At 37.1% G+C, this 18,539-nt stretch overlaps 3 protein-coding genes across 3 annotated transcripts; 1 reads left to right on the top strand and 2 right to left on the bottom strand.

Moving 5' to 3' along the window:
• Window positions 1-1,432: 1,432 nt before the first annotated feature.
• On the bottom strand, window positions 1,433-6,924 carry LOAG_06066 (hypothetical protein). Its single transcript, XM_020447055.1, has 17 exons — window positions 6,846-6,924; window positions 6,649-6,752; window positions 6,295-6,401; window positions 5,898-6,049; window positions 5,535-5,769; window positions 5,272-5,418; window positions 5,076-5,173; window positions 4,794-4,866; window positions 4,570-4,706; window positions 4,372-4,465; window positions 3,740-3,889; window positions 3,362-3,592; window positions 2,642-2,809; window positions 2,390-2,533; window positions 2,092-2,219; window positions 1,918-2,020; window positions 1,433-1,737 (listed from the first exon to the last, which is right to left on the bottom strand). Exons 1-17 carry the CDS (start codon window positions 6,908-6,910, stop codon window positions 1,525-1,527), a joined length of 2,349 nt encoding a protein of 782 aa, XP_020302674.1. The 5' UTR covers window positions 6,911-6,924; the 3' UTR covers window positions 1,433-1,524.
• A 2,717-nt stretch (window positions 6,925-9,641) lies between these two features.
• LOAG_06067 (hypothetical protein) lies at window positions 9,642-13,405 on the bottom strand (the record flags this gene model as incomplete). Its single annotated transcript, XM_020447056.1, has 12 exons — window positions 9,642-9,775; window positions 9,962-10,094; window positions 10,336-10,469; window positions 10,576-10,671; window positions 10,755-10,962; window positions 11,128-11,288; window positions 11,586-11,684; window positions 11,954-12,005; window positions 12,140-12,298; window positions 12,463-12,564; window positions 12,666-12,793; window positions 13,333-13,405. The coding sequence occupies 12 exons, from the start codon at window positions 13,403-13,405 to the stop codon at window positions 9,642-9,644; spliced, it is 1,479 nt and encodes a 492-aa protein (XP_020302675.1).
• A 3,059-nt stretch (window positions 13,406-16,464) lies between these two features.
• On the top strand, window positions 16,465-18,349 carry LOAG_06068 (FHA domain-containing protein; the record flags this gene model as incomplete). The annotated part of the gene is made up of 5 exons (XM_003141604.2): window positions 16,465-16,652; window positions 16,857-17,049; window positions 17,221-17,489; window positions 17,837-18,068; window positions 18,180-18,349. Exons 1-5 carry the CDS (start codon window positions 16,485-16,487, stop codon window positions 18,347-18,349), a joined length of 1,032 nt encoding a protein of 343 aa, XP_003141652.1. The 5' UTR covers window positions 16,465-16,484.
• Between the last annotated feature and the right edge of the window lie 190 nt (window positions 18,350-18,539).

Consider the following 18,539-nt stretch of genomic DNA (forward strand, 5'->3'; position numbering starts at 1 on the left):
CCCCTTGGGTTTTTGCCGATATCCACTAGTGATTTCAAAAATGTCAAGCAGCATTGCTCGATATGATGCGATACATAATCAGCGGCATCTGTGTCGCAATTTTCCCGCAAATCCAATGAAAACATTCCTGATAATGGCATGATATATAATAAGAACGAAGTGAAAGGATTTACTTTCGATTTTCAAAATTAATGCTATGAGATGATGAAACTTTTCATTTATTGTCTCAAATTCGAAATACAGTAGTAAAACTAATACCTGAAACTATTAGCTATAAAAAACAATAAACAACAAATAAATAACCATAAATAACAAACAATTTGATCGTAAGTGGCATTTCGATCGTGACTTTTATCTTTTTTTTGATAATTAAAGCCATATGATTGAAATCAATAGTAATGATGACTTGCAACTGTGGCAAACCTTCAGCTTCCAATTAATAGAATTATAAAAACAAATCGGTACATAAATGAGCAGAAACCAGCATATGAACTGGACAAACAGCAGGTATTTAGAAATTCTAATCTCTAATCTTACCATCTCCCTCATCCTCATCTTCGCCGCTACCATATTTCGATTCTTGTAGCAAACTAAAATACTGGCGGTATAATCAATAAAGAAAATAAAAATGAAAATGTTTGCTGTTAAGCTCCTTCGGAAAGATAGATCATGGACTGTTGTGTCTGAACACACAGTTACATATTCCCACAGTCCGACAAACTTTCTAAGCAGCGTAATCTACTCCATCAAACTAGCACAAGAATCACTATCTTACAAGAAAATCCTTCCGAAACTCAAGACTGCCTTATCACCATAAGCCTTCAAGGATGCACAGTATCAGTATTGATGCATCTATCACCACTTTAATGCATGCCAAATGAAACCAAAATAACCCCGTCCGGAGCTCTGCTTTCCGAATTTCAACCTAATCGTCAACTTCCAATTAGAAGTGGGACAAGAACTTTCAAGCCCTTTAATGTAATGAGCGATATCACTGAAGGGAATTAACGTGCCGAAATAGTTATTCATGCTTGTTCCATACATCCACCATCTACTGGACTTCCACGTCAAAGCCAGTCGATATAAGTCTGCCCCTCCCCTACCCCCCCCGTTTCTTCTAGGATGTTATCTGACCTTGAATGATATTTACTAGCTATTCGTAAGGTGATGTACACCATCAATCCATATACAATTTCGTTTGAGTTTGCTGCAAAATTCACCCACTCTACACACTATGTTTACAACTGTTTACTACACACAACAAACCCCGTCAGTAACGCATCTCTGTTCCTTAAATTTGAAACCCGTATATCCTAATTTCTTGCAAGAGGAAACGCGTTACAACAAAACAGCTTCTATCGCCATTTTCATACTATTCGTTATTCCTTCGTTTTATGGGTTAGAGCTGCTAAATCACAGTAACAAAACCAAACCCTTTAAATGCTTGTCAACAAAAACAAGAGAACATTAAAACCAGTAAGTTAACGAACATATTCACAAAGAAAGACAAATACGCACAAGAATTTAGGAACGCAATGACACGTCTTTCTTAGGATAAGAACAAATTTTTATTGTGATTCGTCGCCTGATGGCACTTGATGATCCCGAGTTGTAACAGAACGTGATTCCTGCTCCAAACTTGTTAGGCTTAATCAATTCTTCTTTCATATTCCTTGGCAAATTACCAACAGTCCCATTAGCTAAAGCGTCCACATTTCGCAGCTTTTCCAGTTCTATCTAAACATTAAAAAGGTTAATTAAACAATCAAAGATATAATGATTTTAAGCATACTTGGACAGTGGTTGCAGATGGAAAGGATGTAATGTTCCGACACTGCCCAACAATCACCATCTTCGCACTATACATAACAATAAAATTAGAAAATCATTTAGCAAAAAATCTAAGGGAACTCAAACCTCATGTGCTATTAGCTGTCTCGCAGCATTAGACAATGTATTCGAAGATCGATTATTGTGGCATGCACCATCTTCGGTAAACATAACCAGCTGGTCGATGGCACTAAATGAAAAAAAGAAAGGATATTACCTGACTCAGTGGAATGTATTTGATGAAAATTCACTGCAACTTACGGTTTAAAAACAAAACTGACGGATCCATCCTGCGAAACAGAGGTGAAGGTGAGAGAATATGAACGCATGATGCTAACAACCGAATGCAAAAGATCAAGTTCTCGAACACTATACAATTGGGTGTTCATCTGCAACAAACAAAATTCAAAATATATAGGCTGCCAGTCAATTATCTATGCCATCACTGGTAAATATCCGTTATTTCCACTGACATCGCAAATATTACTCAATTAAAAGAAAGAATTCGGTAAGAAAGTTTTGCAAAGTTTGGAAAGATGAATAAATTTCAGAGATTAACCGGCTTCAAATCCGGTTGCACAATACAGATGAGATACGGCAAAATTTCGAGTGCGAATGTTGACAGTGAAAAATTTTTCTGTGTTGCTCCAGCTCGCACGCTTTCCACTATTTCAACGGACTGCTCATAACGCTGTATTGCACTCTAAAATATATTTTAGATTATATAACAAGCAAACCTGACATTTTTATAGCATAGTTACAAGAAATGGCTAACGAAAAGGCAAACGAAAGCATGAAAAGAACGAATTACGTGATATTCCGTTGGGAAACTCAGATGTGTTCGACCTCTGCAGCACAGAAGCATATGTATACTGACGCACACAGCGGACAAATATTTCAGTAAATTATAATCCTGGACACTATTCATGGATGTAACTATTCGATCATAATAACATAATTGACGGATCGCCATAGAAGCCTGAGCATGGAAACTTGGGTTAATCGATACCAACTTATCATAGCATTAAGGTTACCAAAATCAGACGAGAATTTCTCATGAAATCAAGATTCCAACAAAGAAGTTAAAATCCCAATATTCACTCCATATAATAAAGCAAAGATGCTCCTAAAATAATCTCCAGACAAATTGAAAACGTCAACAAGAGATCCATAGAATCCGTTTTCAAACTCACAAATATGGTACCACTTGCTCTTCAGGAGGAAAAAAAATGCTATTCATCAAAATTAAGGACCATTCTCTACAGAGTACTTTCTATCATTGTATCGAATGTGCCTAATGATGTTAACTATTCTAGTCTAGTCATAGGAAGGATTTGCCAACGATGAAGTATATCTTAAAATCTTGGCCTCATTTGACCAATAACAGGCGATGTATTCTTAGACTGCTTAAAGTTTTCATGAATTACCTCATGATCTAACATTACACAGTTATCATTGCACAACACGATGAATGTCTAAGTTAAAAGACGATATTAACTATGTAAGTAAAAAAGCTCATAAAATATTTTACATTCATCAGCACAGCGGCACTTTTGCAATTCAAATAGTTGGTGAAAAGTCCCATATAAAAGCGATCAGTTTCGTTTCCATGCAGTTCCGAAATGAGTGTAATTTGTTTGATACGTGAAGCAATATCTTGAATGCGGCCATTTGCATCCAAATGTCGAGAAATTTCGAAAACTGAAGCCCACGAATCGAATAATGATGACTTGTCTCCAAACTGTTTCTCACGTTCGCAAAACTGCAAGTGCCTTCATTTGAATGAAACTAATTGCTAGTAAAGTGAATTACGATGAAAAAAAGTTGCAAACACGAAATCGAATACTGTTAAAGTTGTACAGACCAGATAAGTCTAACATCAAGATAGCAAAATAACAAGAATACATACCTTAAGAACAGCTTTTCGATCGATTGTAGCGCAGTTTTGAGATGCAATAAACTGCAAGTTGTTGATTGCGGAACGGAGATCCCGTGAACATACATCAATAATTTCCGATAACGCGCTTGGTTCAACTTTCAGATGTTCTAATTTTGATATCTAAAAAAGGTTAGTAATACGAAAACATTCAATATAATTTAGGGATCAATAAGAAAATAAGTTTCGATACCTGGAAATCACTTCCCTTATATAATTTTCTAAAAATTGGTTTTCACAAATTGCAATCTTTTGAGATTTTCAGGTACTCCAACCAGCGTTAACGATGTAGCGTTTTAAACTCGATTCATTGTTGCGGATATAAACAAAAATTTGCATTTCCGAAAACTTATTATAGCGTAATTAAAAGCAAATTGAATCCCGGCACCTCAAACGACATTACTCACTACATTTCATGAAACATCTGACAAGGGAAACAAAAGATTCGCCTTAATCAAAATCGCAAGGGGGCAAAGGATGACAAGTGTCTCATTACGAAACCACAAAAAGGATGCAACACCGTTAAAGAAAGGCATCTCCAGATCTGCTACATGAGGTAGAAAATCAATTCAATTTGTTCAGCAAAAATAAAGAAAAATGAGTGCCTCTTGGAGCCTTTTGGTTAAACGCTTTTCGTCAGTTCTCGACAACTGCAACACTAAAGCAATTAATCGCAATTCACGCAGAGAAGGAGTGTACCTGTAATAAAAGTCCCAATAATTCTGCACTGAAAAATAGAACATCAAATTTCAGTCAGATGATCAAAATGATTACGGGCTTTTGTACGGACAACATGTACTAACAGATTGTTGCATATGCATATTACTGGCCGTCGAAGTGAATGTCTTCCAGCTGCAGTTACAGCTTTACACAAATAATGAATGGATTGCGTTGGTGCGCCATCTATTTCATCCAAAATAAGACAATTTGGTTTGGAATCCTGCAAAGGATTCATAAATGAACCAATTTCAATATTTCAGAAATTTTAAAAAACGATAAATTTTTCAGAAGAAAATTTCATCCTTACAGCATCCAGAGTCCTTGTAGTTCGTAAAGCATCCTCAAAACATTTTTCGAAATCCACAGTATTCCGCTCATCGCTGAAAGGATTGACGGAAAATACAGTACACATGCTGTAGTGTAGCAGAAAGTAACCAGAAAATCGAACCAAACAATCTTAAAGAAACTTCAACAACCAAACTAAAGATTAAAAAATTCTCAGGAAACTGCTAAAATTCAGGAAGTTAAGCAGAGGAAGGGAGGGAGGAACAATGTAACAATGATGTTAACCAATACTAAGTAAATTTACCTAGCATTCAAACTGACCACTCGATATCCAGTATGTTGCGCCACCAAAGTTGCTAGTGTAGTTTTACCAGTACCGGCAGGTCCAGCTAGGAGAACAACCTAAATATATTTTTTCGGACTGTTTCAAATGTTCCCATTCGGATGAAAAATTAATATATATAAAATATCATGTTTCCAACAAAAGAACAAAAACATACTTTATGCGATGGGCGCCTTGGTTTCTCACTGCTCAAGATGAGTTGCTGTTGATTTGAAGTACTTCTCAGGACGAAATCCGGGATAGCCCTATGAAAGACACACTCGTCCCACAGTCTTAACCAATTTAGCAACAAACGATTCACCGTCTGAAATTGATTCGTCTCAGGAAATCCACTGGAATATGTATCAACATGACCCATTAGAAATTGCGCGAAGATCTCGATGTGAAAGAACTAACTATACGAAAGAAAAAGAGACGTACCTCGTCACTAATGAGATCAGCGTAAGTATGCGGAGCATATTTCTCAACCCACAAGTCATCTTGTATAAACACAGATTCTCCTTCCACACCTTCAGGAACAATATCAGGAACCTCAAAATCAATCCCAGAATTTAATACTTTTTCGGTGAAACCAAACTTCAGAGAACCACTTCGCAGTTTATCAAGGCCATGGTTATCAACCGTCTGTTCAGGACTCCTTAACATTATGTAGAATCTGCAAATAGTCCCTATCATAAATCCTAATCCAAGATTCCTAACGTTCAATAGCTTCCCGAAAACAGTCAAAAATCCTCGACAAATCTCTACTCCTAGTACAAGATCTTCAGTTTAAATCATCCCGACCTCTGCAGCTCCGTAGGAGCTGTAAAACCAATCCATGGCATACTACCACACGGTGGGTACAACAACACTTCACTTTTTTTCAACTTTGCTGATACACTTTGTATTTCTTCTTCGCCTGTTTGCAGGTCTACCAAGCGACGCTTTCTCCGAGCCTATAAACAGCCATAAAAAGCTTATGTATGATTAGCTAATACATTTCGAAACCATACACGAAATTCGACTTTGAAACGTCTGTCAACATAACGTAATGAAATGGGTTTATTTTATGATCATCCAAAAGACAACACATTTTCATAGAAGCAACCGAAAAAATAGAACCCAGGAAATTTAAAAGCATTTCGACCCATATACTGTTGTGCTCAAAGGAATTAACTCTAAAATTTTCCAATTAACGCACCCATAAAATGCGTTGTTTAAGGCGTTCAACCATTTCATCACCAATAATTTCTCGTCTCATATCGCGTTCTTTTTCATAATTGTCGCAGTTTATTCGCATATGCCAATCTGTAAATACTCATATGTCCACGGATAACTTATCCGCTTTGGAATGAACACCACCCTCAAGTCTGCCCGATCGGCCATCCTACTGTTTCACCAAATAACGCGATCATACGCCGAGAAGAGATCTGCAGATGAATAACCAGAATGCAGACCACTAAACATTCGGTTTATTTCAATACAATGATTACTGCGCTCATATCAGCATCCTAACCATACTGAAACGCGAGCAAGGGAGAAATCAGCCACATACCAAGTGCATCACAATCATCAGGTACTAAGATCCGTTTTGGCGGTCTCCTTACGACGTCGTTCAAAGCATTTGTCGATGAATTACTTTGTACACCTCCCTCCTCTCTAGAAAAAAATAAAGGGAAAGAAGGTTCTATACTTTGAATAAGGCGACCATTACATCATAATGATAAAACCAAAAAAAAGAACAAGACTAACTCATAATTCATGACTTCATCTGCAAAATCTGCCTCAATCTCATTATAAACATCTGGATCCATCATTTCATTCCTGAATCAAATAAACAAGATAAACACGGCCCCTTCTTCACTCACGATTCACACGAGTAACCCGTAAATCACTCAGAAATTCGGTTCGCCTAATTTCGTCTCTTTCCAATCTGCGCCATTCCCCTCCCCGACACGCTATTTCCAAAACAGGTCGAAACACAATTCAGTTTTACACTTTTAAATAAAGTACGCGAACATTCCTGGAGAAAAGTATAAGGCAAACAAGCCCATTGGTAAAGGACTAAGTGCGTAAGCAGTATGAAATATTTCTGGAAAACAAAGTAACCAGTGAAGTATTTAGAAAGAAATGTCGAGGTCTTACAAATGAAATATGTGTAGGAATACTAAAATACTAAAACATGTAGTCGAGTATTTGTGAAGGTTCTGTACCATATGTAATTTGTATACCAGACTTACTTGAACGGAAGATCTGTATTTGATAGAAAACATTAGTAAAAACATTACAGAGACACAAAACTGAAAAGACGAAGATAACATTAAAATAATAATAATAAATAACAATAATAATGATGATAAATAATAATACTTCCAAAACTGCATCATGCATTTAGCATGTAAAAGATCGAGCAAATCATCGCAGAGGAACAACATATAGGTTCCTTTTCCCAGTCTCACTTTTTTCATGTCACATATGCGAGACTGCAAAACAGAACAAAAAGAACGATGTGCAAAAAAAGAACTGACAACAGACACGAATAAACAAACAGAATGGATGGTACGAGGAATAAAAAGAAAAGAGAAAGTTGGATCACAGCGCATAACGGCTCAGAAGAAAGCAAAGAGAACAAACTATATCCGCATTAATAAATGTCTGACCGGGGGAATGGACACTAACAACTCTACCAGTCATTACGATACATAATACTGCCGTCATACCAATTACAGCCACCAAGCTTAATATCTTGTTTGGATCCGAACTTGAGGACTTTTGCTGAATCTTTCTTGGAATCCTAGAAATCCCAGTGGATTCCTTACTTAACCTTTCAGAAATTCCACATGACACATTGTAAAGGCTCGCGATATCCTTCGAAACAATCAAGTTCCGAACAAAAATCGCAAAGAACCTAAAACCAAAATGCTTCCCAGTAGGACGTGAGAGATGATGATGATTCAACAGTTGGGATATAAAAATAGTGTACAAACAAATTAAAGATCATTAGAGTAACAGAGCTGTTATTACTGATGAAATAATGAATGCTGATACCGTACTCAGTGTTGATAAAAAAAAAAAATCCTACCCATTTCAAACACTAAATGTATTCAACCAGTAGTGAAATTTAGCTTATAGTAATAACTATTGAACGGTTTAGCTGCACAGACTGAAACTAAATGAGCAACCGTTAACAATATTCGCCACAGAAGTAACCAGTCAATTACAGAAAAGGCTAGATAAAACAACTACACACTAACAAAAAAAAGTATAGAAAACTGAACACTGCGAATTTTCTAAAATGATGTGAGAAATGAATTCCAACTGTCCCATCCAAAATTAAAACATTTTTAAAATCATAGAGACAACCTAAAAATTGCCCCTGTACAAAAATACTAAGATTACAAGAAAGAAATCCAAATACCCTAGTCGCAAACAAGACACATCTAAGGAAATACATGACAACCATCACCATCCTGGAAAATTATACTTTCCAAACATACTAGGATTACACGGGAGATATCCTAGTTATTGTCGCGTCGAAAACTCGACGCATCCCAGGAATAATCTTATAGACGTTCTAGAACTGTCAGCGAAAGGAAAATGAATAAGAGATGCATAAAACGTTAAAAACCAAGAATTACGAGATGACAGAATCCATGCAGAAATAAAGATCATGAAATTAAAAATTCACGGCAAAAATTATTTAAGACAAACCTAAAACAGATGGAAAAAATACAGCCATTACGACGAACAGATTCCCTATTATAAGAGAATGTATGTTCGAATATGACATTTAAAATCCTTACATCCTTGAACCCTGCATCGGGGTGGATATAACACATAAATATGAGTATAACACGTGTTGCAAAAATTATGAATTACCACGTGAAGGAGAAAAAAAAGAAAAAAACATAAGGCATACAATGGTGCCCCACATCTATAACAAATGGGGGAAACTAGCAAAAAAATGAAAATATAAAGAACTAAAAAGGACCTAATAAAATTTGTTGTAAGCCAAAAGCATCAGATTTTGTTTCGAATATATAAGAACGAATCAGAGTACATGCTCCTGCCGAAGAATTATTTTTGACGAGGAACTTGTGGTAACGAGAGAGCTGAAGAGTGCTGGTGAAAAAAAAAAAAAACGAATCAAGTGAGGCACTAATATTAATACAAAAGATCCCGGTTGAACTTGAAATATGAGAAGATTTGGAACATAAAAACAAGCAAAAATGTGAAGGTGCGCTCAAGAAACCTTCCAGATGTATACATTTTTGAGTAAATGAAGGTTGATACAGTTCATATATTTTTAAAAGCAACCCGAAAAAAAGTAGCAAAGAATTGATGCCCCCAACTCTAGACAAAACTTAGTTCATTATCACGGCGGAAGGTCACTGAGCAAATGTCATGTGAGACTTCAGGGAACAATAAAAAATGAAAATAAGAAAAAGCAACATCAGATTAGGGAATCGCATGTACACACTATAGTTATGATTTGCTTGCTCACTGATTGCTAATCGTTGGTTGATGGAGGGAGTTTATCAATAAACACTAGTGCCGACCGTGCTCGTTTGACTGACGATATTCACTAGCACCACTGTAATGTCGCAATCCGCGAGATCCTCCTCCACCACCACGCCCGCCACCAGATCCATTACGCACATTGAATCCGCCGCGTGACAAGCCTGGAAATATTCATGTATTATTTTTCATTCAAATATCAATGTTGAGGAAAACTAGAACAATTCCCTACGAACGTGCTTCACATGAAGGAAAGCCATAAAAACTCCTCTAACAATTTATACAAAAACTAACTGGACATTCTTAAGAATGATGATTGAGGAACAGTTAAATAGAGAACAACATATAACCTTGCAATGTAGGGCCTCTGTGTATAAACGGAGTACGGGGGTTCATCTGCCCACCTTTCTGCTCCGAAAGAGTGGCTTCGCCGTCGAATCCAAGTGAATCAATTTTTAGATGCAGAAGTGAAAGCGACCGCTCCTGAAAAGTTTACAATTCAGACGATGTATGCATTTTCATAACATAAAAGTAATGTTGTGCGGCTGAATATGCTTAGATGGAAAAACACATCCTTATTTTTGGAAAAAGAAAATTTTTTCACGATCCTACCTATCCATCCTCCATTAAGAAAAATCTCTACAAAAAGTGAACTACAGTCCATACCTAACTTACTAACCCTTACTGAATCAAGGAAATCAACTTAAGGATAGTTTTAAATGACCTTTCTTGCAGCATTGAATGCATTTCTTGCACCCTCTGGTGTTCTCATAACCACAAAAGCAAAAACAGTCCGCTGTGGATCCGCAGAGTCCAGCACACGACGAGGAACATTTACCGCAGCAACATGTCCAAATTCTAAAGAAAAAAACCAATAATATAAAAGCAAAAGCGTAATGAAATGTTCTAAAATTCGTTTCGAACAATAACTATGATCATGGAACATCAAGTGGGCAGGACTTACTTTCAAACTCGAAACGTATATCTCTTTCAATTGCAGCTGCGCTTTCTGGAACAATATTGCGTGTTATGCCACCCACGTAGAGCCGACAGTTGTCTTCTGTAAAGTTTTGAACATTTATATCATATAAATAAAGAACAATTACATAATCTCCCCTCTGAAACCGCATATCAATCACTTACCGAAATTTGAGAGAAGGTTTGCATTGTTTGAAGGAGAGATCGAAGCCGAATTTTGTATTATAGGCAACCGCACTGGTGGCTGAGCTGTCGTCAGAGTCATATTCTGCAGCTGAGCAGCAATAGTTACTGCAGCTGTTTGATTACCACCGACCAATTTAGCCCAAGTTTTCGGTGCTGAATCAACTGTAACCGAATTCGAATCTTCCGTCTGCAAAAGAATTTTACCACACAGCGTTGAATTTTCCATTCTATGCTCAACTGTTCCCATGGGTACAAGAAAAAAGCTATATCCACACACAAGTAACAAAATATTGGAATATAATTTCAAACCTCGAGATGACACATATTTATGATCCTGTTATTAATAACTTACCTGTGCCTCTTCAGCAGAACTGTCATCTGACTTGCTACTAGCTATGTCATTCATTTGATGCTTCGCATCCTGAACAATAGCACTTGCATTCACTGCTTGAATGGGTTCAAGATGCTGCTCTTTCTTCAAGCTATCAGGTGACTGAACGATAGTCTCAATTTCTGAAAATTTCCGAAGTCAGTTACATCCTCAGAATAAAATTCCTTCACATCTTTACAAGGTAACATTCAGAGGAGAAAGTTTTGCTGCAAAACTTTCGCCACAAGCAAGCATATTGCATCTAAGTCATCATCAGTTATAGTTGTAGTTTCATCGTTATGACGGAAACTGAAGGAATAAGCTAGGCAGAAAAGCGTCAAGAGGCCATTACGAAAAGGACACGCGGTGAGCTCATGCAACCCGCCAATCAACTCAAGAACTCGGTAAATGAAATATGCAAGAAAATTATAACCACTAACGATTGTGGCTTGCAGAGACGGCCTGCGTATGACCGTTGATTCCACCAGCTTCACCATTTGGTGCAACATTCTCTTCAGTGGCAATTTGAGTCTGGATATCTGCAAAGCAAGTTACCTATCACTTCCTTCCAAAAAGATGTATTAAATTTGGCTTCCGAATCGAATGCTGGTGGCCACCTACGGAATTATTTCAATCGTGATGACTAATAGACGTCAGCTACCCATTTCATATTATGCATAGGCAAAACTTTCGGCCACAAAAATGCTTTCAAAAAAGAAAGCTCCTCTTACTAATCCTCAAATCATATTATTCAACGTATTGATTGTTCAGATTCATGGTAGCTTTAAACTTTATGTCATATCTGTACCTTTCCGCCTAATTGGAGCTTTTGGGAATGTCTCGTCATGTTTCCAAAACATCTACATGCTCTCTTCCTATGCGACGATAAAATATGATGGTCGAGCTTCACTACGAAAGAATGGTTCACAATCTATGTTTACCTTACATGTGCATCAAACTACCATGTTATGAGGGAAAGAAAAAGCATACAAACCATTCTTTTGCGGCTGAATAACGGTATCACCGAAGGCTCGATCAAGCCATTGGAAAACATCATTGTGGACATAGTATTTCTTTGGAGTTTGTGGACACAAAATGAACGTTTGCAAAAACGCCTTCCAGGATTATCGCCAATCGAAAGCTCGCCACAAACCTTTAAAGCCTTCCATTTAATGTTTGAATTAATGAAATCAAAAGAGAAATGTTTTTTTAAAAAATGCTCGCCATACAATGCTCAATGTTCAGTTTTCCCATTCCCACCACAGACTGTGACACGAAGATAAAAAGTCATCCTGTCAAAAGAGTTCCACAACTTACTTGTATGACTAAGCCATTGTTCATTGTGGCAGTGCCACTGACGGTATAAATTCGGGCTTTACAGTCAACAAAAGCCAAACGTTCGATTGCTTTCTGTATTTTCTGCAAATTAAATTGTTTGCCGTGAATACTGCATTCAACAACTATCCTCCCATTATAAAGGTCATGAATCTTACAGGACATTTAAGAATCATGAATCAAACCTGCTGTCCTTGAACAGGCTGGTCCGTATCGTGAGCAAAATATGACTCATGGCTATAGAAGCGAAAAACATCCTGTGGCCTTTCTGATAGCATCGTGTAGTATTGACGAACGAATTCACGTCCAATTTCTAAAAATGTGCAGCAGTTGCATAGTAATTAGAAATATATAATAATTAAATAGCGAGCAGACTTGAAAATTACGACAGCTTGATTTTAAAAACTATGCAATATTTCCTCCGTTATCCATCATGTATGACGTTAAATTTCCAAAAGCAATAAATGGTGTGCATTTTGTTTTTTGAAAGTAGGGAGGATAATAAATGGTCTTCCATAACATGTTGTGGGAGGTCCCTTGGTATGAGATCATTGAAGGAAGAGAACATCGAATATACTTTTTGAATGTTACAAGCAGGCCGAGATAACACTGCAAAGGGGCGAAAACTAAATGATTCAAATCACCAACTGTCTAACGAATGAAATGAAACGGAGTCGGACTTACATCACCAATTTTTTCTAGGAAAGAGGGAGCATTAGCATCCATCCTTCCCGTTTCAATCCTATCATCACTGTACAGTTGAAATAAACGACCAGGACATCATTTCCCAACAGTAAACGTAAGAATCAATGTGTCAATATCACATATTCAATCAGAGATTTAATATATGACCTTTAGGCGATGGCTGTGGTGTTTTGGCAACTTCATTAGTACGGCCATTCATAACATCACCAACTCCCTCCATCTTCATATTGGATGAGAACGACCGCTGTAGACACGCGATTCCTGAATAATATGTTTGCAATAATCGTGAAGAATGCTTTTCTGATTTCATGCAACGAACGTAACATGACGACCACTTATTGAGTGGAATAAGTAAACGGGAAAGGAACTCTCAACCTCATGTAAACTTCCATTAGTGCCAGTTAAAATTGAAAAAGTCTAATCATTATGCAAGAAAGGAAATACATCTACGAACGGCAAAGAATGCTTGAGTGATAGCACTACCACCACACAATCCACAATGTGAGACATGAATGCTACTCCGTACAGTGCACGCATTCTGATTTCCTTCATCAAACCAATAAGATAAAAATCTGATTCCTACTGTACACAACGGATTTAACGCAGTACATCAAATGTAACTCAAAACGTTCTATAACAAAATCCATCTTTTATTTCCGATTGGTTTGATTTACTAAATCTGCATCACTCTGAAGCGATTATCTATCAACCATAAGAAAGTAAATGCTGTAAACTGTCCAAATTAATAGAATTTCTGCTTTACGATGCTTCTGAAAAGAAACCAGATGACAAACATCATATAAAAACATCATATAGTCAGGTTCTCACCACTTATTTCTTTACCTAACTACACCATCCTGACTACAAATAGTTCAGTTTTCCAATTCCTCTATGTCCAGTAAGTATATAACGAAAATACTTCCCCAGTGGAAGTCCCCTCAAATGACGTCGTTACAACAAATATTCCCCGACACCTAAATAACACCAATAAATCGTAAATCAAGAAATTGTAAGCAACGATGTAAAGAAATGTAACGATGAATTGTACGCAATTTCGAAAATCATACCAATAAATACAATTAAATGTAGCATATAGTTATGAGCATCTGACAACATGTATTTTTGCTTCACTATAATTTCTGGGGAGAGTTCTGCTTCCATTAATCACTGTCCACTTGAAGGTCATCTCCAGTCGATAAACAGTGGCACGACACAAGTCTGGTAACATGAGCCTAGTTGTGTATTTCCGCATTTATAAGTGACAACTAACTCAAGCTGTCAAAGCTTTTTTCACAATAAAATCATAGTGACCACAGTACCCATTACTTACATGGCACTTCAAAAGAAAGTCCTGATTTCATGTAAGCTGCCATTAATGCTAGTTAAAACTGAAAAAGTCTAATCATAATGTAGAAAGAATACATCGACGAACTGCCAGGAATACTTGAGTGGTAATGCTATCCATCAATCTACAATATGGGACATGCATATATAATAATACCACGTACATATGACAGTAATATGACATGTTTAATAATATGATGTAAAATCACAACAGAAAGTATAGTGAAACGAGTAGGAGTTATGAGGCTAATCATAAAGCCTCTCAAGGCTTAGGGAACATTACAATATTTGCTGTGTTTGGAACTATCTCTTGTGATACCATACTTTGCAAGCGATGAACATGTAGCATCATACTACCCTATGGAAAAAACAAAACCCACTACAAGTAACAACGCTTAGCTAGGAACGTGTTCACATCCCTCCCACCATGCGTCCCACTTTGAGCAAGATCCTCAAGCACATCACTAGAAAACGCGGCCCGTCCTAAAATACGATAGTGGCGATGTGCACCACAGAAATCCCTGGCAATTCGAGAAAGGCAGGGTACTTGTATTCCAATGTTCCAACAACTCTTGCGAATATTGCGATCAATGCTTGGTCTTGCCCAATTAACAAACCAGTTATGAAGAGTGATATCCGAATATTAATTCCAAGAGATGATTGCATCCTAAAAACAGTACTGCTTCGTTCGCTTTCTACACAGTAGAGATATTCATGTACAGATGACAAGGACAGAGGTTAAATAACTATTCCTGGCGTAGCTTATTCGACTATGCTAGAATCGATATTGCTGTCGCTTACTGATAGCGTGTTAAATAGCGAATTAGATATAAAGTTATAAACATCAACAGTCTACTTTACAACGTTTGGAAAATCCTAGAGTCATGGCGTGTAATATTGCCTTTCGCGATCATGTCACGTATTGTTGCGTTTTGAAATGGAGCGTTTTTGCGTTTAGCTGCCGACATGGGCATATATCAAATTCTGCTGAAGTACAAACACTTGGGAGCACGGTGATTTTACTGTAACTAAGAAATAGGAGAAAGAAATACATCCGCCCTTTATTAAGGCAAACAGTGCGTCGTTTACTTTTAAAAACCACCTCTTCAAAATATTGTGGAACTCTCCTTCAAATCCCCTTATGACGCACTCGTCCTTACCTATTGTCCCTGAATTAATCCGTCATACTAAAAATGAAGAATTCAGTGTAAAACGTATAGCTAGTTCAAACACCTTGAAAGGCCGCCGCGATGTTACCCACAGACGGTTCAAAATCAAAGATTTTATGACGATCGCAAATTAATCTAGAACCTGTAGAGCCTCTCGATATGCGACACACGCCCCCACGATAATGGTACCATCAATATATTTACAAAGATTCCACTGGGAATTATTAGATGGGATGTTGGTCGGCAGTTGATATCACCCAAATTACTTATGCCCTAAATAGCTGGAATAATCTATCCTTTTTGTTTGAAATTTGAAAATTTGTCAGTTAACGAACAAGAATATGGTTAATTCTTGACTTACTTTTGTGAAACCTAAGAATTCTACTGCTTTATATCAGGTGTTTCATTTGTCACAACAATTTCATGTAAATCACTAGGAAAGTAGACGGAAAAGAGTTCGGGATTTTGGTCTATATGGTGAAAAAAAACCATTGTGTAGTTAGATGGCATTAGGGCGGAAAACGTGCTTCCTACTTTGCCGGCGTTATTTCCCTCCTTAAATTTCTATAAGCTTCAATTTCATAAATTTATTCAATTAGATACATAGGGGAAAATTGATTCTTCTCCGCTGATACTATCCGTCTCCTCAGTTCCTGCAATATTTATGTCCAAGATTACTTTAGTAGGTTTGGATGTCATTATATGGTGTAATTGTGTGGTAAATTCGCATCCAAATACTACAAGATTTTTGACTTGATTAAAAATTCTAGTTTTAGTTGTTGTGGTATGACAGGAATACGGTGTCCATACGCTATCCTGACAGCTTGCTCACAGTCACATCCATTCGAAGAAAGGCGTTTTACAGTACCAAATTCGGAAGAAGAGGCGATGAAGATTGGACGATCAGTTGCACGATGGAAACCCAGTTCGGACAATGCTATCTTTGATTGCAAGGTTAACGAAAAAACTATTTCGACCTTTGTCCTAGCCTTTAAAATAGTTGCGAAATTTTGACCCTCTTTACTATCATGGGGATTATTTCGGCAAGATTTACAGATTTTATTTTTTGCTCTACTTCAAACCTGCTTTATGACAAGTCCGTTATGTTTGATATATTATATCCCCGGGTTTTTTTCCACTAAAGTATATTTCCTTAAGGTGTTGTCAAGAAATCATGCAGTGTTATGGCATGAAGAAGGTTGTTTTCTTCTCAAAGATACGAAAAGCAGCAATGGGACGTTTGTTAACAACGATCGGTTGTCTAAAAGCGCGGAAGAAAGTCCTCCGCGACAGATATATTCCGGTGATATATTACAATTCGGTGTAGAAATTTCTGAAAATGCCAATAAAGGTATGATCTACATCGGCAATAATTTTTACATTAAGATTCACATCTCTGTATACAGGTGCCAAATCCAAATTGGTTATGTTACATATTCTTGAGGACCCCAAATCTCGTTTTTCTGACTGTTACAGAATCTAAATGTTTTTTCCAACCTCCCACAGAATTAAATGTTTTCAGTGACTCATGGTTGCATCTTGGCTATGATACGTCTTTATGATGCAAATGGTGAAGAGGCTTGTCCCCCGGATAATATGGAAATTAATGGATTTTTAAGAGCACATGACAGTGATTCCCTGATGTTCCCACTGGTTGACTCCCACCAGCTCTTCCAGTTGCAACACTATATGCGTGAGGCAATTTATCGAGAACGTGCACTCGAGCAAAAGCTTGCAATGCTGGAAAATATCCTTTCCGCTACTGAGCAGGCTGCAGAATCAGGTTGCCAGGTAACGATTACTACTAAATTTTGACGAGCATGAAAAATGGAGTGATTCACGCTTGCAAAACCACCAAAGCGTGTTTTAGGTTGTGATCGCAAAAAAAAGTCGCTTTTAGTTTATCCTGTTTTAGAATAACTGTTAAGATTTTTAATTTCCATCCGAAGATTTATTACATCAAAAAAAAAAAAAAAAATGATTTTAATGTAAGCTATATAAAATACTGTAAGCTATATAAAATGTAAGCTATATAAAATTGTAAGCTATATAAAATTAATGTAAGCTATATAAAATTTGAAAACATTCAAGCAGGAAGGTCGCACTGAGCCATTTCACCATGAATACCACTGTTTTAGGCATTGATAAGTGAGGATCAGTTACTATCACGAATCGAAATGCTGGAAGGACAGCTTGCACTGTATTCGAAAAATATTCTTAGCGAAAAGGTGAAAGAGCAAATGAGTGACTTACTTGTGGACAAAAACAAATTTGAATCACTTGCAAAGGAGTCGTTACGTAGAGCACAAGAAGAACGATGCGAAGCTTTGCAACGACTTGCTGATGTTGAAAGAAGCCTACTTAATGCTGGTATGAAATCCTCAGTTCCCATAAGGTTCACCTGTAAAAGTGAGCACGGAAATCTGAATACACTAGACTACAACCAGTTTTATGTCTGGTAACCATTTATGTATGTTCCAGAAGAGGAATCATCAGTTCTGAGACAGCGAGTTGCTGATCTCGAAAATGAACTTTCTGTGGCGGTAGATGCAAATAGTTTGCTTCGGGACCATGTCACACAGCTAAAAAAGCAATTTAAAACAATGGAATTCAAATACGGAAACCTAGAGGATAAGAATTTCTCGGTATGATTTATTCAGGATTCGGGGAAAAAGATCCCGGTCCCTCTGCTGTATTCGGAATGTCCTTCCTTCCCTCTCTGTCCAAAAAATCATTATACCTATATTTGAAATGCTATTGCGGCTTGTTGCCGATAATTCTATGTATTTATATATATATATATATAATGTATATATATATATATATATATATATCCTTACG

The sequence above is a fragment of the Loa loa genome, assembly GCF_000183805.2.
Source record: "Loa loa unplaced genomic scaffold supercont3.3, whole genome shotgun sequence".
Classification (NCBI taxonomy): Eukaryota; Metazoa; Nematoda; class Chromadorea; order Rhabditida; family Onchocercidae; genus Loa; species Loa loa.

What these genes read in the sequence shown, in the direction of transcription:
- LOAG_06066 (XM_020447055.1), bottom strand. Translation starts at nt 6,910, where the DNA reads ATGATGGATCCAGATGTTTATAATGAGATTGAGGCAGATTTTGCAGAT. An exon ending in TGATGATTGTGATGCACTTG is followed by an intron (nt 6,402 to 6,648) that starts GTATGTGGCTGA and finishes GAGTATTTACAG; the next exon opens with ATTGGCATATGCGAATAAAC. An exon ending in GTGCCGCTGTGCTGATGAAT is followed by an intron (nt 2,810 to 3,361) that starts GTAAAATATTTT and finishes TTCCATGCTCAG; the next exon opens with GCTTCTATGGCGATCCGTCA.